The sequence below is a fragment of the Maylandia zebra genome, linkage group LG4, assembly GCF_041146795.1.
Source record: "Maylandia zebra isolate NMK-2024a linkage group LG4, Mzebra_GT3a, whole genome shotgun sequence".
Taxonomy (NCBI): domain Eukaryota; kingdom Metazoa; phylum Chordata; class Actinopteri; order Cichliformes; family Cichlidae; genus Maylandia; species Maylandia zebra.
In genome coordinates this window covers 26,092,474-26,117,019 of record NC_135170.1, presented here as the reverse complement: position 1 = coordinate 26,117,019, position 24,546 = coordinate 26,092,474, and the positions used below count along the sequence as shown (strand labels likewise).

Here is a 24,546-nt window from a genome sequence, read left to right as displayed (position 1 = left end):
GTCCAAATGTATGTTATTACCAAACTTTGATAGGGACATTAGGTAGAAGTGTCAAAATAAGACCCCACAGTTGCAATAACTTTTGAGAAACGTACATAAAAAAAAAGACAGACTGAAATCTGTAGTTAGCATTTTATAGTTTAATTTTGAGGCAGTTCAAGTGTGGACACAAAGCTATGCCACTGATATAATACTGTTATAAACCTAATATAGCCTCCATTTATACAGTTAATTCTCTCTAATTCACTAATTTGTTTTGACAACTGTCAGTAAGATTGTCATGCCATACTACATTGCCTTTCAAAAGAAGTGTTGTTGAGCTTTCACGAAGAATAAGCATTACAGAAAGTAAACACAAATTTCTCTTATTACTGCAACACAAAAACAAAGCTACATATTGCATATTTCCCAAGGGTTTCTTCAAACACTTACAGTATGAGCAATACATTCTAAATTGGCAAATTCACAATGCACTATGTCCTTCACATAAAACCAAAGCATGAGAATGTGATTAAAACACAAGCCACACATTACTGATTAAATCAGCCAACTGCACAGGCACATGGTCAACTTTATTTATATTCCAGAGGTCTCTGACATCTGTTTATGCTTACTGACACATAAGGCCACACTTGCTGTGCTTCTCCCCGGTGTCTGTATTTGGGTCTGCTCCACAAACACACTGGCTGCTCAGCCGTGACATGCTGGTGGCTTTCTATTTTTAATCATGCAGTAGAGCTTACCTAAACTGAAAATGGGCAGTCATCAAATGAATTATACAGGCCCCTAATAAAATCTGATATCTCCCCCACGGCACATCTCATGCTCAGAAGAAATATCTATCTATCTATCTATCTATCTATCTATCTATCTATCTATCTATCTATCTGAGCATGACTCACAAGACAGGATCCTAACTACCCTAGATAGATAAAACATGACAAAAAACAGAGGGGGACACAGACAATATATTCATAGGATACAACAGAAATAGGATAAAACAACACATACTGAACCTAGACTGAAATACTTGACATAGAGACTGGACTACAGATAAATTAACATTCAAAGACCCAGAGACTGTTACATCTGTCTTCTTCTCATTCACACGTTTTTGTTTGTTTGTTTGTTTGTTTGGTTCTACTGAATTTTATATTTCTTTTTAGTGTACTTCCAACTCTCTAGGTTCTCTTCCATCCACTTCCTATTTTTTCACTACAGATCAAACAGTCATCTGCCAACATCATAGTCTATGGCAGGGGTCAGCAACCTTTCACATCCAAAGAGCCATTTGGACCCGGTTTCCACGCAAAAGAAAACACTGGGAGCCGCAAATACATTTTGACATCTAAAATGAAGATAACACTGAATATTTTGTTTTTTACCTTTATGCTTTGTGTGAACAACTAACGTGTGTTGCTTATGAAATCAAAGAAGTGCTACAGAGAAAATTACATTTTATTTATGTAATTAACACATTTTGAACTCTTAAAGAAATATAACAAAAGGAAAGACGCTGAACTAAAATGATCCATGTAGCAAACAAAAACTGTTGTGAGCCGCCACCCTTATATCGCCTTTGGGCTTTTGGAGCCTTGACCTGACTTTTAAAAAATAATTGGGAAAAAAAGCACTATGCTGCTAAAAGATGAAAAATAGATATTTGCAAAATTCTGCCTAAATATGTATTTTACCAGGTTAATGTGTGTGGTCGGGTGCGGTCTGCAGCGCCGCTGCAGGGGAGGGGACGCACCTGAGCAGCACCCGCAATCACGCCTCGCCGCCTTAACGTCTGTGCTATCTATGCTGTTGTGTTGGTGTGTGTCGGGCTGTGAGCTGAAAAGCCACAGCCGGCTGTATGCATACAGCAACCGTGTGTGAAAAGTGGTCAATAAAGAGATGCTGAAAAGCATCTTCATGCAAACATCGTCGGGTCTGCCGTGGTATCTTTACAATGGAACTTCTGCTCCTGAACCTCTGCGCACAGCGTCTGCAAATCGGGGCTTTACGAAATCACTTTCATCTTTACGCAAGACTGTAAGCTTTCATCTGTGAGGCGTGAGCAGGGTTTGTTTTTAACATAGTTCACGGTAGAGAACAGCTGCTGACATAACATGGATCCGAAGGGCCATAATTGGCCTACCTGGGGTTGAAAGTCTTGATAAATGCATGGCGTTTTGGTGGGTACACCGGCTTCCACGAGTGTGACGATTATTTTGAGCGATGAAAAAATAAAAGAATATAATTGTATTTTTAATATTTCAATATCACAATAATCTTCCAATTTAGAACTACAAGTTAAAAAAAGAACTAACATAAATAAAATACACTTCAGCTAAATACTTCTAATTTATTTTCCCAAACCACACGGAGCCGCACTATAAGGAGCCGCAGGTTGCCGACCCCTGGTCTATGGAGACTTCTGCCTGACTTAATCTGTCAGCCTGTCCATCACCTTTGCAAACAAGGATCCCACTCTCTTGGCATTCTATAATATGCTTACTCCAGACACAGTCCAGCCCTTTCTGACATTCTCTATACTTCTCCATCAACACTCTTAAACAATCTGGCTAAAAAAATCCAATACCCTCTTTCCTAGATATCTTTTTACCTTCACTGATTTGTCATCTGAGTTAACTGCTGCATTTGAAAGAGTGTCCACTGGCCTGTAAGTCTAAATAGACTACAGAGTGCCTCAGGGAAACGTAGAGCAGCACACATGATGGTAAGCAGATATTGATTTCCAGACTTTGCTCTCAGTAGTGGTCCAACACAGTGTACTATGACATGGTCATGTTCAAATGGCTGATCCACTACAGGAATAGGACATAATGGAGCTAAGTGTATCCCCTGATTTGGTTTACCAGCAGTATGGTAAACCAAATTGACAAAACTTTGAAACATCATACTTCATACCAGGCTAAAAAAAAATGCTTTAATCAAACCCAGTACGTTTTTGTGACACACTTCCAGACCACTGGCATGAGCCAGGGACAAGACTTTATGTCTATATATGGTTGGCATAACAATCTGTTTAACTGCACTTTCTGCAACTGATGGAGACCACTCATGCATTAAAACATCTTGTTTTATAATATAGGCTTGTTGGTCTTTATTGGGTTAATCAGCACTTACCACACGATTGAAACAGCTTTGTAATGTTTCGTCAGCTTGTAGGGCTGAGAACAAGTGTTTTCTGGTCAGGGGGAGCAATGTGTTCTTCAAGGCCCCTGAGGCTCCTCTGGCTCTACCTTATCTAGAAGTAACAAAACATTGTATTCCTCAGTTTAAAGTTTACCCTCCTCTGAAAATTAGGAAATCTGGAAGGAAGTCTGAAGAAGTCTGTGGTCTTCTGATTTAGGAGATTGTCTAAAACCTCCAGACATGGAAGTACTAAACTTCCAGCAATGTCATTCCCCATTAACATGGCCACACCATCTATTGGTAAGGCAGGGAAAATGGCAACAGGGAAAAATCCTGTAACTATGTCTGATTTTATATAGACTTTGTGAACTGGCCTGGGAACGTAGCCCAGCTCTATCCCATGCAGAACAGAGTTGAAACCACAGGTACTCTCTGCTGAAAAAGGTATGACGCTAGAGAGAATGACAATCTGGGATCCTCCAGTGTCCCTCAAAATACTTACTGGTTTCTGATCAGGGGGATCAGCTGTCAGTGACACCAATCCATCAAAAATGAAAGGTTCAAAACAAGGGTCAGGAATCTTATCACCACAACCAAGGACCTCATTGCGGGACTCTGTTGGAAATTTGACTGTTTTTCAAGCTTGGCCACCTTCTGTTTATTCAAATACAAAACAACATGCTCAGGGATGCAGTTTTCAAAGTCTTCCAGAAGCATTAATTCACATAGGGAGTCATAATCATTGGCTTTTGATGCAAGACACCACTTATCAAAGATGATTCCCTTCTCTCTGGCAAATCCCAAATAAGTTTGATCACAAGGTTTCCTCTGTTGTCGAAACTTCTGTCTATAAGCTTCAGGGACCAACTCATAAGCCTGCAAGACATCTGCTTTAACACTGATAATTTAGACTGTCTTTTAAAGGAAGAATGGCCACCACCATTTGAGCTTTACCAGAAAGTTTGCACTGAACAAAAGGAGCCAAATATCACTAGGCCACTGCAAAGCACCAGCAATGCATTCAAATGCTGCAAAATATGAGTCAACTTCAGCTTCTCTAAAAGCTGGCACTAGGTTGCTGACATCAAATGCTGTAGCAGACATGGGGGTAGAACCCACAGAGTCAGCAGAGGCTGGGACTCCATCTCAAGCTTGCGCAGCTTTACTGCTTTGTCTGCCTCTATCTCCAGCCACCTAATTTCAAGCTCCAGCTGAGCTCGCCTGGCCTGGCCATTTTCTTCAGCCTCCAAATGGAGACATAACAACACTTTTAGCCAAGCTCCATCTTGGCCTTTTGAAGTCCTAGAAGACAGTGGATCATAGCTAGGGAGTGTACAAGCTGTCTTCCCCCACTCATCCACCTCACCATCCACACTGTGACCATCTTTATGGTCCTCTTGAAACAAGGCAGCTTGGCTTGGCACAATAGAATCCTCAGGCAGATCAGGTGCTTGAATCAAACCAGCTTCCATCAACTTGGCTACTACTAGAGCTTTTAAATCACTTTTAAGGACTGGTGTTGGGACCTGCAACTTAAAGTGGTCCACAATGTGCAGCAAATCCCACTCGTGGCAATTATTAAGATGTTCAAAAGACGGAGCCGCTAAAAAGCATGCCAAACAAAATATAGCCAACATAGCACTTGAACACTAATGAAAAGACTACCCTAAGCCAAAAACATTTTCAGCTCCAGACACAGGGACCCTGTTTGTGTCTCCTGGACGAGCCCCCACTTATGTTAGGAGTCCTAGAGGTCAGAGAAGGTAACATAAAAGATAGTGTCATGATGGTAAGATTAAAAGGCTGTTATATTACCAAACCAACAAACAACCAATACCAAACCACTTTTCTAGTAAAGCGTGTGTGTCTAACTACTTAAAAGAAAATAATAGAATAATAATAATAGTTAGAAAGACTTTCTAACTAAACTGACTAACAGAAAAACAAATAAAACAAAACACAGGGGAGGAGCAAAACCCAAACGGCTTTCACTTCAGGTTTCAAACAGTAGAAATCAAAATTAACCTTTCAGGCTTCAGTAAAACTAACATTATATAAGTAAATCTCACAATTGAGTCAGGCTTCCACAAAGAAAACTCAAAGACAAAAGCAATACGGGGCAACTGCACACTGTTCCTCAGCCTTTTAAAGGTGCAGGTGTGACCAATCAGTTGCTAATTGGTCTGCCTCACTTCTTCTTTAAAGCCAGGGGCTGTAACATTGTATAATTCTCCTCTCACCCCTGTGGATGGGTTAGGGTTAGTACTGTTAATACTGTTCATACTCATCTTGTAGTCAAGCATCTGATTGCTGCTGCTGTGGTGTAGATCAGAGGGTTGGTTTCAATGATGGTCACAGTAGGGATTGTACGTAGTGCTGCATTCACATCTTAAACCTTCAGAGGGTACCTCACGTAGTCTTGGTAACCGGCAACAGAGGCTGCTCTTGCACTCAACATTCCTTCTTCCACCATACTTAGGGGGTGATGATATCTCCCTCATGACCTGGCTGCCCCTTGCCGTAGCAGTTGTGTGGTATTACCTTGTCGATCTCTAGCAACCCCTTCCTCTGGGGTTACTTGCATAGTAACATTTCAACAGTGCCCTGTTCTCTTACCCACTCTGGTGAGGAGTCAAACCACCAATTGGAATTTTTTTGGTGTGTAGGGGTGGACATATAATGCGTTAATTGCACTTAATTTATTTGAAAATGCGTAAAAAAATATTAACACATTTAATCACACTTTGCATTCGAATGTGCATAGTTTTGAGCACTGTAGCACCTTACGGTACCATCTAAATGCAAAACATGTTGCAGCAAGCATAGAAACTGTTGGAGCCGTTAGCACTAGCAATTCGAGTTCCAACAAAAGGTGTTGGCATATGGAACGCCAGGACTGCCATAATGAATTAATTAAATGCACCATTAAATAATTAATTAAATGTGGCAATAATTAATTAATTAAATGTGGCAATAATTAATTAAAATGTGAAATACATAAATAATTAATTAAATGTGGCAATAATTAATTAATTAAATGTGGCAATAATTAATTAAAATGTGAAATACATAAATAATTAATTAAATGTGTCAATAATTAATTAATTACATGTGTCATAACTATTTATTTAATTAATTAGTTCCAATTTTAATTAATTATTGCCACATTTAATTAATTATTTAATGGTGTATTTAATTAATTCATTATGGCAGTCCTGGCGTTCCATATTGGCAGACCAAACTTGATGAAATGACTGACTTCAGGACCAAAATTAGTAAGTCAACATCGGACCATCTTACAAATTCTCTCACAAAATGGATTACTCTGGACTGTAGACCACTATCAGTGGTAGACGATATGGGGTTAGAAAATGTTTAGCTGCCCCTCCGGTGGTCCTCCTTGGGCTCTCGCACTCTGGGGCCTCTGGATGTCTGGGGCCTGGATCTCCTCCATGCCTGCTTCATGCCTTGTGGGACAGGGCTATTACATGGGGAAACCTTGTAATAGGTGCACACGGGTGTCCACTGTTCACAGACATAAACTACACCTTTATTGGCTGCTATTTCCATGCACAATGTGCGCTGTCGGTCCTGCTTGCTACACGACAACATTCAACATTTCGTATTTACTGCTGTTTACACTTAGCTAGATTAATGTGATGGTTTTGTTTTTAGTATGTTGCTCTGTTGTTGTTGTTTTTTTGCTTGTTTTCTCTTCTTTTTCTCTCAACAGGTGATCCAGGAGATTTTCTTTTTCTTTTTTTTCTCTTCTTTCTCTTTTTAAGTGCCCTCTCTCACTGTCCCTCTTCCCTTCTGTTTTTCTTTTCCTTCATCTTTCTTTCTCCCTTTCCTATCCCTCAGTCATGTCTGTCCCGTCTGTAACAACTGAAAATAAAATAAAATAAATAATAACAACAAAGGTCGATCAAATGGACCAATACGGCAAGGCCATGATGATCCATTTGGCAAAGTGAATCCATTGGGTACAAACAAAGCAAGATGCGAACGAAAAATAAAAACAACAAAAACAAAGAAACAGACAAAAAACAAAACAAACAAACAAAAAAAACAACAAAACAACCCCCCCCCCCCTACACACCCCCCCCCCCCCAAAAAAAAAAACAAAAACAAAAAACAAAACAAAATTACAAAACAAAAAACTCAGCACCAAGTATCATTTTCTAAAGTCACAATTCTTTGGGTATATACCCAACACACACATTTTTGCTTCAACAGGTATATTTACTCCAACAATCTTAGATAAAGTTTGCGTGATTGATTTCCAGTACTGCTGTAATTTTGGACAGCTCCATACACAGTGAAAAAGAGTGCCCTTCTCGTCTAAACATTTACTGCAGCTATCTGGGATGACAGGCGACCAGCGATTCAGTTTGACTGGGGTTCTGATCCACCCTTTAGTGTGGTCTCTATGACTCTTGTGCCAGGAGCTTGTTCCTGTGCTGCTATGATTAGTGCCTCTGTGCTATATTTCAGTCCAGTTATGTACAGCCATTGGTAGGATTTCTTGATATCAGCCAATTCTTCTAACAAAGGTAGAAGGCAGGCGCCATCCTTCCATGGTGGTTCCTGTTCTTGTTCCTCTTCTTTTTTGGGTTTCAACTGCCTGACGTATTCACTAAGTACACTATTAGTTGTGGCCATCTTCCTGATGCACTCATGGATGTTTGTTGTTTAATCCTGCTGATTATGATTCTATGAAGGGTTGCATAACATACAGGAACTACATCATCTGTACTTACTGTTCTTTGATAAGAAAAGAAAACCTACAATCTTTTGTCTTTTGTTGTAAAAGAACCATATAGCATTACATTATGACCAGCAAATTTAAGAATTATCATGGAAGCAAAGAAGAAAGAGTAGGGAAGGAGTTAAGATGGTTCAGCAAAACCTTGACTTCACTCCTTGCTATTCCTCTCCCTTCTCAAACTCACAATAATTATTTTAACTCTATCTCTGTATTGTATTTACTGTATTTAAATTCATTTATAAATCTAACCATGATGATTTTTTATGGTCAGTATCTGACAAAGTCTGCCTACAATTTTTTTTTATTTGGGGTGGTCGGGGTTCAATCAAATATATATTACATAAATATTAGTGCCTGTATGGGTAGCAAGTGATAGCAAAGTGGTCATTTATACAATGGTTCGGAAGGGAGTCATGCTCTTCTGTAATGCCAGGGCTAAAAGGAAACAGATGAAGTCAGTTGTTTTCCTGTTTTGGTTATAGCTCCTCCTTAATCACATGTGTCTACTCTGCAATTTCTTTTTTTCTTTTTTTTGCTCTGCTGCCTGATTCCAAGAGTTATAGTTAAAATGCACAACATCTTGTACTTTATCCCTTATCTATAAATCCATACTTTTTAGCAAATTAAATATGAATATTAAACAATAAAAAGAGAGAAAGAAAGTACATAAATTAAGATTAAGCTTATGTTGGGTTATGGTGTTAATATCATTTCTAAATGTGTCCTATAAATACATCTTTCTCTTGTGCCAAACACAAATCGCTTCCCTTTGCTGGATTTATTTTCAAATAAGCTGGCAAGCTGCTGGTAAGATGGCAAATATTAAGCCAACTCCATGCAAAACTTGGAAATGAAAGTTAACCACAGGGTTTCTCTTCTGTAAATCATTTAGCACTCACTCAATACATCAAAAATTAAAACCTATGTATTTCCCAGGAGATATACAACACCTGTCTGGCATAAACAGAAAGTCTTACCATGAATTTTATTTCCGATGTCTGAGATTTCTATGCTCTGTAACAGAACACCAGTGACATTTCAAGACTTCTCCAAATTTAAATCCATTACTGGCTGTGATATTACATTAACAGGACACGCATGTGCTTAGTATAAGCTATGTGAACTTAATATCTGTTTCCCTTCAACATTTATTTGAATAAATAATCTACAAACCATGCAATACAGTATTATAATTTGCTTTAGACATTTTGTGGGCATTACTGATCTCCTAAAAATGCAGTTTATATACTTTCAGTGAAATATGAACCAAATGACATTTAATACTGTTTTTTTAAAAATAAGAACCATAATTATATTGATTGTAAAAATAGTTTTAATAAAAGAAAGATTTGAGTTGATGCCATTTAAGTATAATGTAATTAATCTGCCATTATTATTGCATATAATTTGTTCTTTAATAAAATAAAGAAATTAAATGTATATACATTTATTATTGTACGTATTATTATTAAAATCCTCTGTAAAATGGTAATTTGATGTGTAGAAAATGACGCATTAGCTTATTTTTGACCATATCTATCAGCAAGGTGTCAGAGAATCCTGACCAAACTTAGTGAGCTGCAAATGCTGAGGAAGCAGATCCGATGTGTATAAAAGCAGGAGCTCTGAGTGTTTGCTCTAACTGAAAGGCTTCTAAGGCAGGTGAGTAGAGTCAACATTTTCCTCTGCCATGTCTCTGCTGTGAGTTAATAGATTATTTGTTTTAGTAATCAGTTACTTAAATTATTTTACACACTGATACATTTTTGTGAACATTTTGTTTTTAAATATATTCTTAAAGTCTTTTACAAAATCTACAAGTCAATATAAAAAGTGCATGAATCTACCTTTAACCTTATTTTATAGTGCCTTGACATACACAGGATCACAGGATACCAAGGAATTTCTGTTTGCATCAGCTGAGGTAAATTCCATAAAACCAAAACAATGGAGATTAATTGTGGGTTGCATAACAAACATATGATTTATTTTTCAATCGATCATATTTTCAGTCTTGATTAAAGTGCCACCATGAGCACTGACGCGGAGATGGAGCAGTATGGCGCGGCGGCCATTTACCTCCGCAAGCCAGAGAGGGAGAGGATTGAAGCCCAGACTGCTCCATTTGATGCCAAGACGGCCTTCTTTGTGACTGTTCCTGATGAGATGTATGTCAAGGGCAAACTTACCAAGAAGGAGGGTGGTAAAGCCACTGTTGAGACAGAGGGAGGAAAGGTAGATGAATAATCTATGTACTTAATTCATGTGGTTAATATGCACTGTGTAATTGTAAAAGTTGAGGCTGATTTACATTTTCTATTCAGACGGTCACTGTAAAGGAGGATGAAATCCACCCTAGAAACCCTCCAAAGTTTGATAAGATGGAGGACATGGCCATGATGACCCACCTTAATGAGCCATCTGTGCTGTTTAACCTCAAAGAGCGTTATGCATCATGGATGATCTACGTAAATTTTCACTTTCCTATGTTTGCTGTGTGTAAAATGAAAGTATCATGCTGATCTGTAAATGTTTAAATGATATTTATTGTCTATGATACAGACCTACTCTGGGTTGTTCTGCGTTGTCGTCAATCCCTACAAGTGGCTTCCTGTATATGATGCTACATGTGTAGGAGCATACAGAGGAAAGAAGAGGATTGAGGCTCCACCCCACATCTTCTCCATCTCTGACAATGCCTATCAGTTCATGCTTACTGGTAATGTCAATTACTGTTAATATGTTTTAATACAAATTATAGACATTACCTTAAATTTCAGTTTATTGAAGTTGTCATTAATCCTTGCAAATAAATAGTTTCTTAGCACTTTATTAATTAACCTTATAGTTATTAAAGAAATGATGAAAGCAGGATTCATGAACCTTGTATGCTTTTATTTTAGATCGTGAGAACCAGTCTGTCCTGATTACGTGAGTATATTACAAATCTGTGTGTAAAATCTATACAAAACTTTAAGATACTGAAGCTGAAATTTAACAATGTGTCCCATAAACCCCAGCGGAGAATCTGGTGCAGGAAAGACTGTCAACACCAAACGTGTCATCCAGTACTTTGCAACAATTGCAGCTCTTGGTGGTAAGAAGGCTGAGCCAACACCTGGCAAAATGCAGGTAGATTCTTTATTTAGTATCAAGCTACTTGCAACAGAAAAATAAAATAGAAACTTCAGCTCACATAAACACAATATATTCTTGCAGGGCTCTCTTGAGGATCAGATTGTTGCTGCCAACCCTCTGTTGGAGGCCTATGGTAATGCCAAGACTGTGAGGAATGACAACTCCTCTCGTTTTGTAAGTAATTAAGAGTGAGTTAAAGTAAGTCAGATATTTACTATTTGCTTTCAGAAAAGACAATGCTAATAAAGATTTTCCACTCTAGGGTAAATTCATCAGGATTCACTTCGGTACTACTGGCAAGCTGTCTTCAGCTGATATTGAAACATGTAAGTTTGAACCAGTCTACATTGTACTTATCTGTGCTAGAAATGTTTCTTAACTACTCAATTCAATTTATTTTATATTTATATATTTAGTTCAATGCAGTACATCAAAAAAAAAGACTTGGGTACATAATTAGTAAATTATGTAATAAGTAAAGTAACAGAATTGAAATCACTCCCATGACTCTTTTGATAATCTATGAAAATGGTAGGCTTGACATGAAATGTTAGTCTGTCATGCCTTATGTCTACATGACATGTCTACACTCTCCAACTGAATTTGTTGTTCTTAGATCTGCTGGAGAAGTCCCGTGTCACCTTCCAGTTGTCTGCTGAGAGAAGCTACCATATCTTCTATCAGCTGATGACAGGCCACAAGCCTGAGCTCCTGGGTATGACAACTTTAATTATTTATGACACTAACTAACTTTGATTGAATTGAATTCAACTATATATGGACAGTTCATATAACAACAACAATATTTTTAAATGTTGTATACCAGTATATAACGACTATTAATTGTACTATTAAAATATAGTGTATTAATTATAATTAATCAATATTAACTAATTAATTATTTAATTATAGTATTAAAATACAATTTAATTTTTGCACAATATCAGATATTATATGGTAATGTATAAACCCTGTAGTATTAAAGAGAAAACCCCAACCGATGATGAGAATTGCCTATGAGCCGACACTTGGCAATAATGGAATAGAAGAATTGCATTTTAACAAGAAAACCAAAACTCTCCAAACCCAGGCTCAGACAGGGGTACACAACTAGGGGATGTTTTACTCTGACCTGATCCATTCTTAACCATAAGCTAATTTAAAGAAGAATTTTTAAGCAGAATCTTCAAAGTAACAAACATGTCTTTCTCCTGAATATAAAGGATGAAGGCTTTGCTTCCCATTTCATGTTTGAAAAGATTGCAAACAATATACTAAAAATACCTCACTGATTTTCGGTATTGCATTTTACAGAGGCTCTTCTGATCACAACCAACCCATATGACTACCCAATGGTCAGTCAGGGTGAAATCACAGTGAAGAGCATCAATGATGTGGAGGAGTTCATTGCAACAGATGTAAAATCGCATTTGTCTTTGGATTTGTATACTTAACTATAAATGAAGTGTTTTTAAAAATAACATAAATTGTTGCTTTCATTCTTGTGTCGTACAGACTGCTATTGACATCTTGGGCTTTACTGCTGAAGAGAAGTTAAGCATCTACAAGCTGACTGGTGCTGTGATGCATCATGGCAACATGAAATTCAAGCAGAAGCAGCGTGAAGAGCAGGCTGAACCTGATGGCACCGAGGGTATTGTGAAATATTTCTATAATGGAGAAATGTTTGAAGTATTTGTATTTATTAGGTATTATAATGATTTGTTTTAATCCAACAGTGGCTGACAAGATTGCGTACCTACTGGGCCTGAACTCGGCTGATATGCTGAAAGCTTTGTGCTACCCAAGAGTCAAGGTTGGCAATGAGATGGTGACCAAAGGTCAGACCGTCCCACAGGTAATTTAAAAAAGGGAGACTTGTATAATCATATTATATTTATAAACATTATAGCTGTATTCATATGGTTTTGTATCATTATAAATTCTTGTTTGCCAGGTCAACAATGCTGTCTCGGCTCTGTGCAAATCTATCTATGAGAAAATGTTCTTGTGGATGGTTATCCGTATCAATGAGATGCTGGACACAAAGCAGCCCAGACAGTTCTTCATTGGAGTGCTGGATATCGCTGGGTTTGAGATCTTTGATGTGAGCACTTGAAACATTTCACCACATTTGCTAAATGTTAAATACTGTATTGCCATGAAGTTAAACATGTTTGTAATGTTACAGTTCAACAGCTTGGAGCAACTCTGCATCAACTTCACCAATGAGAAACTGCAACAGTTTTTCAACCATCACATGTTTGTCCTGGAGCAAGAGGAGTACAAGAAAGAAGGCATTCATTGGGAGTTCATTGACTTTGGTATGGACTTGGCTGCCTGCATTGAGCTTATTGAGAAGGTAAACAGCTACTATGGAAGAAATTTACATATGGGTGCATATGTTACCTCCCTTGAAATTTTAATATGACATGTGACATTTTCTCAGCCAATGGGCATCTTCTCCATCCTTGAAGAGGAGTGCATGTTCCCCAAGGCCTCTGACACAACTTTCAAGAACAAGCTGCACGATCAGCATCTTGGCAAGACCAAATGCTTCGAGAAGCCAAAGCCTGCAAAGGGCAAGGCTGAGGCACACTTCTCCCTGGTTCACTATGCTGGTACAGTGGACTACAATATCACTGGCTGGCTGGACAAGAACAAGGACCCACTGAATGACTCAGTTGTTCAGCTCTACCAGAAGTCTTCAAACAAACTAATGTGCTTCCTTTATGCAGCCCATGCTGGAGCTGATGGTAAGAAACAAAAGTGCTCACAAGCTAGCGTGTCCAGTACAGATAGTATGTATCTGTGTAATAACTATAATGTGCATACTGCAGGCTAATACGTATACTGTGAAAAATATTCATTAAATTCCAATAATGAAATTTACTGTTTATGAAAACAGAGGCTGCTGGTGGTGGCAAGAAGGGTGGTAAGAAGAAGGGTGGTTCCTTCCAGACTGTGTCTGCTCTTTTCAGAGTATGTATCGATTTATAATTAAAATAAATAAATAAATAAATAAATAAATAAATGCTAATTTTTAAATAGTAATAACCTATTATCTAATGATGCTGATCTACAGGAGAATCTGGCCAAGCTGATGACCAACTTAAGAAGCACTCATCCTCACTTTGTCCGTTGCCTGATTCCCAATGAGACAAAGACCCCAGGTACCCCACAGTAATATTAACTGTAAAAATGACAGTAAGAATATAGAAAAGATTTGAAACATTATGCATTTCTGACTCTCAGGTCTTATGGAGAACGCCCTGGTCATCCACCAGCTGAGGTGTAACGGTGTACTAGAGGGCATCAGAATCTGCAGAAAGGGTTTCCCCAGCAGAATCCTCTATGGTGACTTCAAGCAGAGGTGACAGCACATTACAATATTGGAAAGGAAAAATGGTTTCATTGTTGTTGTAAAGGACAAACTTGAATATGATGGAAGAAAAATCTAAGTAACAACCTGATTCTCTCTTGAAGATACAAAGTGTTGAATGCCAGTGTCATCCCTGAGGGACAGTTCATTGACAACAAGAAAGCTTCAGAGAAGCTGCTTGGCTCCATTGATGTGGATCACACACAGTACATGTTTGGGCACACAAAGGTACACTTTGTTATATTAATAGACATTTTGAAAAAAAACTCTCAATATCCACGTATACATATGTTTTCAATGATTAAATAGGTGTTCTTCAAAGCTGGTCTGCTGGGCACTCTTGAGGAGATGAGAGATGAGAAACTGGCTGAGCTGGTGACCATGACTCAGGCTCTCTGCAGAGGATACGTCATGAGGAAAGAGTTTGTGAAGATGATGGAGAGGAGGTAACATTATCATAGTAAACTCTATTGTATTCTCTTTTGTATTTCCTTCCTCATATTAAGATCCAACGACACTAAAAGTAACACTCTCATGTTTGGTTTTTAGAGAATCTATCTTCTCCATCCAGTACAACATCCGTTCTTTCATGAATGTCAAGAACTGGCCATGGCTGAAACTGTACTTCAAGATCAAGCCTCTTCTGAAGAGTGCTGAGACTGAGAAGGAGTTGCAGAACATGAAGGAGAACTATGAGAAGATGAAGACAGACCTGGCTACTGCTCTGGCTAAGAAGAAGGAACTGGAAGAGAAGATGGTCAGCCTGCTGCAGGAGAAGAATGACCTGCAACTTCAAGTGGCTGCAGTAAGTAGTAGAGAAAAGTATACATTGCACCTGTAGTTCATGTATATAAGGTAGATATAAAAGGACCACCTGTTTGTCTCATCCTCTGATTATTTATTTGCTAAAAGTGTAGTTAAAATTACAATCAAGAAAACACTAGGACAATGTGACTCACAAATAATCTAACTTGTGTGTTCAACATGTATTATAGGAAGTTGACAATCTCTCTGATGCTGAAGAAAGGTGTGAGGGGCTCATTAAGAGCAAGATCCAGCTCGAGGCCAAACTCAAAGAGACAAGTGAGAGACTGGAGGATGAAGAGGAAATCAATGCTGAGCTGACTGCTAAGAAGAGGAAGCTGGAGGATGAATGCTCTGAGCTGAAGAAGGACATTGATGACTTGGAGCTCACCTTGGCCAAAGTGGAGAAGGAGAAACATGCCACAGAAAACAAGGTTCAATTTATCTATATCTGAGGTTTTTTTTTTTTTTTTTTTTTTAAAAAGACACCTCTAAATGAAAATATATTAATTCTTTCCTGAGATATAGTTGTTAAGTTATATTTAAATACATCCTTTGTACAATTCTTAGGTGAAAAACCTGACAGAGGAGATGGCATCTCAGGATGAGGCCATTGCCAAGTTAACAAAGGAGAAGAAAGCCTTACAAGAAGCCCATCAGCAAACACTGGATGATCTCCAGGCAGAGGAGGACAAAGTCAACACTCTGACCAAGGCCAAGACAAAGCTGGAACAGCAAGTTGATGATGTAAGAAAATTATAATCATATTGCTTTTTAATGGAAAGAGTATTGAATCATTGTCTTTCCAACCACTTGAATCAACTGACATGACTTTATAGCTTGAGGGTTCACTGGAGCAAGAGAAGAAGCTCCGCATGGACCTTGAGAGAGCCAAGAGGAAGCTGGAGGGAGATCTGAAACTGGCCCAGGAATCCATAATGGATCTGGAGAATGACAAGCAGCAGTCTGATGAGAAAATCAAGAAGTAGGGCTTTTTTTGTAAATAATTTTCTTTACACACACTGCATTGCAATAATCATATGGACTATGATCGTAAAACCATACTTCTTCCACACCAAGGAAGGACTTTGAAATCAGCCAACTTCTCAGCAAAATTGAAGATGAACAATCCCTTGGTGCTCAACTTCAGAAGAAGATTAAAGAACTTCAGGTAACACTAATGACCAGTGTTCATAAAGAATATTGTTCATTATAAGTCAAAAACCTACTTTAGTTCAGGTTCTAATCGATAAATCCAAATAATTTCAAACTAGGCTCGTATTGAGGAGCTGGAAGAGGAGATTGAGGCTGAGAGGGCAGCTCGGGCTAAGGTAGAGAAGCAGAGAGCCGACCTCTCCAGGGAGCTTGAAGAGATCAGCGAGAGGCTCGAGGAAGCTGGTGGAGCAACAGCTGCTCAGATTGAGATGAACAAGAAGCGAGAGGCTGAGTTCCAGAAACTGCGTCGTGATCTTGAGGAATCAACTCTGCAGCATGAAGCTACTGCAGCAGCTCTCCGTAAGAAGCAGGCTGACACTGTAGCAGAGCTCGGAGAGCAGATCGACAACCTCCAGCGTGTCAAACAGAAGCTGGAGAAAGAGAAGAGCGAGTACAAGATGGAGATTGATGACCTCTCCAGCAACATGGAGGCTGTTGCTAAAGCAAAGGTGCGGACAGTATTTATAGAGAACAGATTTTTTCTTTTTTACATTTCAGGACCGCCAAAGCAGCTCATTAACTGTTAACATGGATATGGCATTACTTGGTGACAGGGCAACTTGGAGAAAATGTGCAGGACTCTTGAGGATCAACTAAGTGAACTCAAAGCCAAAAATGATGAGAATGTTCGTCAGCTGAATGACATTAATGCCCAGAAGGCGAGACTTCAAACAGAGAATGGTAAGTGATGTATAACAAAGAAACAGTCTGTGTCTGGAAATTTGTCATTTACAGGTACCTAAAACTACAACCAATCAGTGGGTGAAATGGAACAAACTGGGCTTAATACATGTGTGTTAACTACAGGTGAGTTCAGTCGCCAGCTTGAGGAGAAAGAAGCTCTTGTTTCTCAGCTCACAAGGGGCAAGCAGGCCTTCACTCAGCAGATTGAGGAACTGAAGAGACACGTTGAGGAGGAAGTGAAGGTCTGAAATGTTTTCTCTCTTCTGTTAAATTTCAGCACTTCAAACAGAGACAAGTTTTAATCAGTTACAGAGACACTCAGTAACTCTGAGACAGATAATCCTCTAATATCTTTCTAAGGTTTTACCTCTTAAATCTGTTATCCTCTCAGCATTAGACTTTAAAATTGATTTCAACAATAAAATATCAAAATCTGAAATCAACTGTCACTTCAACAGGCCAAGAATGCCCTGGCTCATGCTGTTCAGTCAGCACGTCATGACTGTGATCTGCTGAGAGAGCAGTTTGAGGAGGAGCAGGAGGCCAAGGCTGAGCTGCAGCGAGGAATGTCCAAGGCCAACAGTGAGGTGGCTCAGTGGCGATCCAAATATGAGACTGATGCTATCCAGCGCACCGAGGAGCTGGAGGAGGCCAAGTAAGTCACCATACTTTCATTGTTTAAATTGGTTTTCAGACTTAAAACCAACCAATTCAGCCTTAATAAAAACAGAATTCTTTTAACAACAGGAAAAAGCTTGCCCAGCGCCTGCAGGAGGCTGAGGAATCCATTGAGGCTGTGAACTCCAAGTGTGCCTCACTGGAGAAGACCAAGCAGAGGCTGCAGGGTGAGGTGGAGGACCTCATGATTGATGTGGAGAGAGCTAATGCTCTGGCTGCCAACCTTGACAAGAAGCAGAGGAACTTTGATAAGGTAAAGTTTTAAACATAACCTCTGTCATCAAAGGAGAAATTACACCCATTACAACAACTAATTATTTAATTAATTAATTTTTAATTAATCTAGGTCCTGGCAGAATGGAAGCAGAAGTATGAGGAGAGCCAGGCAGAGCTGGAAGGAGCCCAAAAGGAGGCTCGTTCTCTCAGCACTGAGTTGTTCAAGATGAAGAACTCATATGAAGAGGCTCTGGATCATCTTGAGACCATGAAGAGAGAGAACAAGAACCTGCAGCGTATGCTTATCTTGCTATAGATCATATGGATATGATTCTAATGTTTATATTCATATACAGCTTTTGTTGTGGCCAAAACATTTGCATATATCAGCTCCAAGTACTAAAACTCTTGGCTGTGTTTGCTCTGTAGAGGAGATCTCAGATCTGACTGAACAGATTGGTGAAACAGGAAAGACCATCCATGAGCTGGAAAAGGCCAAGAAGACTGTTGAGACTGAGAAGTCTGAAATTCAGACAGCTCTGGAGGAAGCTGAGGTAATGATTTATATATTACAAAACAAAATATGTATTTTCCTTAAAAAAAATTAGTCCTAGTCTGTTCAATTCATATTATTAAGAGATTCATTAGTAACAGTTGTTACATTTATTTAAAGGGAACTCTGGAGCACGAGGAGGCCAAGATCCTTCGTATTCAGCTTGAGCTAAACCAGGTGAAAGGTGAGATTGACAGGAAGCTGGCAGAGAAGGACGAGGAGATGGAGCAGATCAAGAGGAACAGCCAGAGGGTGATTGACTCCATGCAGAGCACTCTGGATGCTGAGGTCAGGAGCAGGAATGATGCCCTGAGAGTCAAGAAGAAGATGGAGGGAGACCTGAATGAGATGGAGATTCAGCTGAGCCATGCCAACAGACAGGCTGCTGAGGCCCAGAAACAACTGAGGAATGTCCAAGGACAGCTCAAGGTGAGTTGGTAGATTGTGTGTGTGTTTGTGTTTTTTAATTAACCTCCAAGCAAACAATGATAATATCTTTTGTTTGTTTGTCATCAGGATGCCCAACTGCACCTGGATGACGCAATCAGAGGACAGGAAGACATGAAGGAGCAGGTCGCCATGGTGGAGCGCAGAAATGGTCTGATGATGGCTGAGATTGAGGAGCTGCGAGCCGCTCTGGAGCAGACAGAGAGAGGACGCAAAGTAGCTGAGCAGGAGTTGGTTGATGCTAGCGAGCGTGTTGGACTGCTTCACTCTCAGGTTGGTATTCATTACTTTACAAGAACTTTGAGACATCAGAGAGTGAGAATCACATCATTAAAACGGTTTCTTTTTCATTCAGAACACCAGTCTTTTGAACACCAAGAAGAAGCTGGAGGCTGACCTTGTCCAGGTTCAGGGTGAGGTGGATGATGCAGTTCAGGAAGCAAGAAATGCTGAGGAGAAGGCCAAAAAGGCTATCACTGATGTAAGTTAGTACTTTACAAGCCTTCTTTTCTTTTAAATTTTTGTTCATGCTTGATCAATAATGCCAACACCACCCATACTTTCAGGCTGCCATGATGGCTGAGGAGCTGAAGAAGGAGCAGGACACCAGTGCTCACCTGGAGAGGATGAAGAAGAACCTGGAGGTCACAGTCAAGGACCTGCAGCACCGTCTGGATGAGGCAGAGAACCTCGCCATGAAGGGTGGCAAGAAGCAGCTCCAGAAACTGGAGTCCAGGGTATGTACTGCATATATATATGCATATATAGTTATTATTCAAGTATTAAATAAACACTTTGATGCCATCACATGATCTCCACCCATTTTCTTTCTACTCTTAATATTTATTAAAAGCTGATTACTTATCATGGCATTAAAGGTCCGTGAACTAGAAACTGAAGTTGAAGCTGAGCAGAGACGTGGAGCTGATGCTGTTAAAGGAGTCCGCAAATATGAGAGGAGAGTGAAGGAGCTCACCTACCAGGTGATTACACATTTACCTAAATATCTATTACATTTAAGTTCCTAAATTCTTTCTTCTTCAGCCATCAGTAACAGTTTGTTGTTTATGCAGACTGAGGAGGACAAGAAGAATTTGGTCAGACTTCAGGATCTGGTGGACAAGCTACAGCTCAAAGTCAAGGCTTACAAGAGACAGGCTGAGGAGGCTGTGAGTGAAATGTTTTGTGATTTTTACATATGGAATTCACAGCTTCATAACTGAGATATCTCTCATATATGATCAGATATGTTTTTAAATAAAACATATTGTTGCACTGAACAGGAGGAACAGGCCAACACCCACATGTCCAGACTGAGAAAGGTCCAACATGAGATGGAGGAAGCTCAGGAACGTGCTGACATTGCTGAATCTCAGGTCAACAAACTGAGAGCCAAGAGCCGTGATGCTGGAAAGGTAATTCATGTAATTTGTTTTACGAAAAAATGTACCGTTGTTTAATGGAGTTGTTTGATATAAGAGCTTTATGTTAATAATTTTCTGTGAATTGAAGAGAGTGTAGATACTATATTTACAATGTAGAATGAATTGTTTCAATGTTGATAATATGTGTTGAATAATTTTACCTTTCATTATTTTTTTCAGGGTGAAAGTGCTGAATAAGACACATTCTTTTGGAACTTTTTGGCAGTGTTCATAAAATATGAACTAACTGTTAAATTGTCCACGTATGATGTATTAATTCAATAAACACTTTCATTATGATTTCATGAAATGTAAAGAGTTTAATTTATTCTTTATTCTAAAAAAAGTCACATTCACATATACAATTTTTAACACGATAGTTTCTTCAGAATAATCGTGATTCATACCTACAGGACATCGTCCTGTGAAATGAGGACAGCACTTTTCCCTTTGTGTTCTCCCTTCTTGTGTTCAGCATTAGTGATGGCAGAGTTAAGTTAACCTTTAAAAGAAAACCATTCTTCCAGAAATATATTTGTAAGGTCAGACAATGTTGTTGGATGAGAAGGCCTGGTTCACAGTCTAACTCACTCCAAAGGTATTTAATCAGGTTTTGGTCAGGACTCTGGCAGGCCAGTCAAGTTCTTGCACACCAAATTCCCCCATCCAATTTGTGCACTGGCACTCCATCATGTTAGACCAGGAAGGGGCTGTCCCTAAACTGTTCCCACAAAGCTAGGAGCATGAAACTGTCCAAAATGTCTTGGTGTGTTGAAACATTTCACCGGAACTAAGGGGCCAAGGCCATTTCGTGAAAAATAACTTCACATCGGCGCGATTCATCTCTTATCCAGAAAACATGAATACTGCCACAGTGTCAGTGTGCTTTTCTGCATCTTATGTATTGCATTGTGCCTGGTTATGTAAGGCTTTAGTGCAACTGCGTAGCCATGGAAACCCATTCCATGAAGCTCTATAAACACTGTTCATGAGCTAATCTGAAGACCACATGAAGTTTAGAGTGTTGTAGTGACTGACTCCAGAAAGTTGGTGACCTCTGTGCACTATGTGAGACCCTGCTTTATCAATTTATGTGGCTTACCAATACACGGCTGGTTGCTGTGGTTCCTATTCACTTCCACTTCATTATAACACCACTAACAGTTGAATGTAGAATATTTAGTAACAAGGAATTTTCACTACTGGACTTGTTGCACAGGTGGTATTCTATAATGCTGCCATGTTGGAATTCACTGAGCTCCTGAGAGAGACCCGTTCTGCAATAAATGATTGGAGAAGAAGACTGCATGCCTAGGTGCTTGATTTTAAGCATGTGTTGCCATGGAAGTTTTTGAAACAATTGAATTCAGTGCTTTGGGTGGGTAATTAAAAAATTCTCTGTAGAACAATATGCCATTTTGCATCTTTAGCAGGTTAAACATTTTAGGCTAAATATTACCATAAATTCACAGTCAAAAACTGATAATGCCTGAGATTGACTTTTTACATCCAATCTATTTACAGTTATAAAAATATTCCTTCAGACAGAGCTGTATATATGTGTTTATATTAAAATGTCCAAATTAATCTTATTACCAAACTTTAATAGGTATATTCAACAACTGCCATAATAACATCACATATTTTTTCAGGATAGTATTTGTAGCTGCACTGCTCTATATATACAACTCTGGTATACATTTACTTTTGAGAAAGGCAAAGCAGTAAAAAAGACGGACCAAAATCCAGTTCGCTTGTAAAAATACAAATTGAGTTTAAGGCAGTGCAAGTCACCATAAAACAGTGTCACTGATATAATACTGTAATGCTCACTCACATATAAGGCCACAATTGGTGGTGCCTTTCTACTTTCTATTTCGGATCATGCAGTACAGCTTACCTCAACTGAAAATGTGGGCAGACCTCTAACAAAATCTGATATCTCCCCCACAGCACATCTATCTATACACGCGCGTGTGTGTGTGTGTCTGTGTGTGTGTGTCTGTGTGTGTGTGTGTGTGTGTGTGTGTGTGTGTACATGTTTAGACATTTTTGTGAGGACAGAAAATTGGCATACTACTATACTTGTGGGGACCATCAATCCCCAAAGTAAAATGAAGAGTAGAAGAGGATTTGAAATTTTGAGCTGGACATTTCCTCTGCTCTTTAATGTCACCCTATGGTCATCCCTCTCCTTGAAATATCTGTTCACAACAGCCCTTTCCATTTTTATTTGTCAGAGTCTGATACAATCACCACTCTCTCCCCAGGAACACTCTCTACCACTTTACCCAACTTACTCCAGAATTCTTTTTCTTTTCTAACTGACATCCAACTTGTGGGGCATATGTACTGACAACATTCAGAATCATCCTTTTGATTTCCAGGTTCAAACTCATGTTCCTGCCTGACACTTTATTCACCTCTACAACAGGATAGCAAGGTGTGACAAAAGAAAATAATAATGAAGTGATGTGGATAAAAAGAATAGCAAGAAGTACCAGGTCCAGTGTTCCATGACTAGGATAAAAACTGCATTGTTCCTCCTTAATTAAAGGTTCAACTAAAAGACACACTCTGCAGCATGCTGGCATAGACCCTACCAGAGAGGCTGAGGATGATGCCCACCATTTGACACTCTGTGCTTTTTGCAAATGACTTCATCCTGAGCACTTGAGACATGTGTGAAAGGTTCTGGAGAAGCCACGGATAATGTTGTCAGACCTTTCGTTTGGGCAGAGTACTTGATTTGTCATTCATCATAGTAAAGGGATCTTATCCTTGTCTCATTAGAGTTTAAGGCTTTGTGAATGGTGAAGGGATCACAGAGACTTCATGTGTAGAACTGTCAATTAAATTGGGGGATTTTGTGCATGTTAGTGGCATCCATAGATGTCTAAGTGATCAGACAGTACTCATCACTAGCTCTCTCTAATGAGAGAGAGTTAGTAGCTCCATTGTAATTAAGAAATTTCAGTGCACTCGTCCAGATAGAAGTCCAAGCAAAAGAAACTCATCTATGACTCGATATGGACTACGATAGTATTTTCACTAAAGTATTAAGATATTAGTAAGTAAGAAGTAAGACACTTAATACTGTACACCTAGCAAAGCACTGGGCTAAATAAAAAGCAGATCAAAAAGTGTTTCCATTTTTGGTTGTAATGCTGTGTGTCTGCTCTGCAGTTTTGTTGCAATTCTACTGGCCCTTGGAATTACAGTGAAAACACACAACATACTGCATTTGATATTTGACCATGGACTTACCTTACCAATAGGTATAGGTACTTGTGGGTACTTCTGTGTTGTTGAAAAATAAATATATCTGTCTTTTGTGCCAACCACAAACCACTCCTCCTGTCCTTTGCTGGATTTATTTTTGACCATGATAGTATCTCATGTTCTGCTAGAAAGATAGCAAACATTAAGTCAAGTTTGAGCAAGCTTTAGAAATAAAAGCTAATCCTTTCTATGATCCCAGATTTTCCCTTCCTGTAAGAATATATCATTTAATTAGTTTATCAAAATTGTAAGCTAAAAGCTGTACGTTCACTTCTATCCACACAGAAATTAAATGTATTTATAACAAATTATTTTATAGTAATACATTTTTTAATATTATGTTCCCGGTAGCTATATATAACACACAGAAAGTCTGATGATTTTTATGTCCTGTAATTATACACCAGTGGCACTAGAAGTTTAAAACTGGCTATCAAAATATCAAAGATAGTTGGACACACAGATAAGCTTAGTATAAACTGTATCAAATTAATATCCATTTATCTTCAAAAGTTATTAGAATGAATAATCCCAAAACCATGCAGAGCACTATTTTAATTTACCACTAACTATATTGTTAACATTTCTTACATTTTCCATATTTAGGAGCATAATCACTTAAAGAAATATACCAAATAAACCACAATACATTGGCAATATTTTTTTCACTAAGGAATACAGCTGAATTGTTTATATTTGAAAGTATGTTGTATTAGAAAAGAGGGATTACATATGTGGAAAATGGATCAAAACAATTAATTTATTTTTGACCATATCAGTATCAAGAAGCAAGGTGTCAGACATTCATGAC

The 24,546-nt window shown here is 38.7% G+C and overlaps 1 protein-coding gene across 1 annotated transcript; it reads left to right on the top strand.

The window, feature by feature from the left end:
• Window positions 1-9,518: 9,518 nt before the first annotated feature.
• On the top strand, window positions 9,519-20,763 carry LOC101482231 (myosin heavy chain, fast skeletal muscle). The gene is made up of 41 exons (XM_024802218.2): window positions 9,519-9,574; window positions 9,779-9,836; window positions 9,925-10,147; window positions 10,237-10,380; window positions 10,475-10,631; window positions 10,816-10,843; window positions 10,933-11,044; window positions 11,132-11,224; window positions 11,313-11,376; window positions 11,667-11,765; window positions 12,365-12,468; window positions 12,566-12,704; window positions 12,790-12,908; window positions 13,008-13,157; window positions 13,242-13,412; window positions 13,500-13,806; window positions 13,959-14,032; window positions 14,136-14,223; window positions 14,306-14,423; window positions 14,537-14,660; window positions 14,742-14,878; window positions 14,982-15,237; window positions 15,428-15,670; window positions 15,807-15,983; window positions 16,076-16,221; window positions 16,317-16,407; window positions 16,511-16,900; window positions 17,006-17,132; window positions 17,259-17,377; window positions 17,594-17,790; window positions 17,883-18,066; window positions 18,160-18,325; window positions 18,459-18,583; window positions 18,703-19,011; window positions 19,099-19,302; window positions 19,385-19,510; window positions 19,596-19,766; window positions 19,908-20,012; window positions 20,103-20,198; window positions 20,313-20,444; window positions 20,634-20,763. The coding sequence occupies exons 3-41, from the start codon at window positions 9,944-9,946 to the stop codon at window positions 20,649-20,651; spliced, it is 5,814 nt and encodes a 1,937-aa protein (XP_024657986.2). The 5' UTR covers window positions 9,519-9,574; window positions 9,779-9,836; window positions 9,925-9,943; the 3' UTR covers window positions 20,652-20,763.
• The last annotated feature ends 3,783 nt before the right edge of the window (window positions 20,764-24,546 follow it).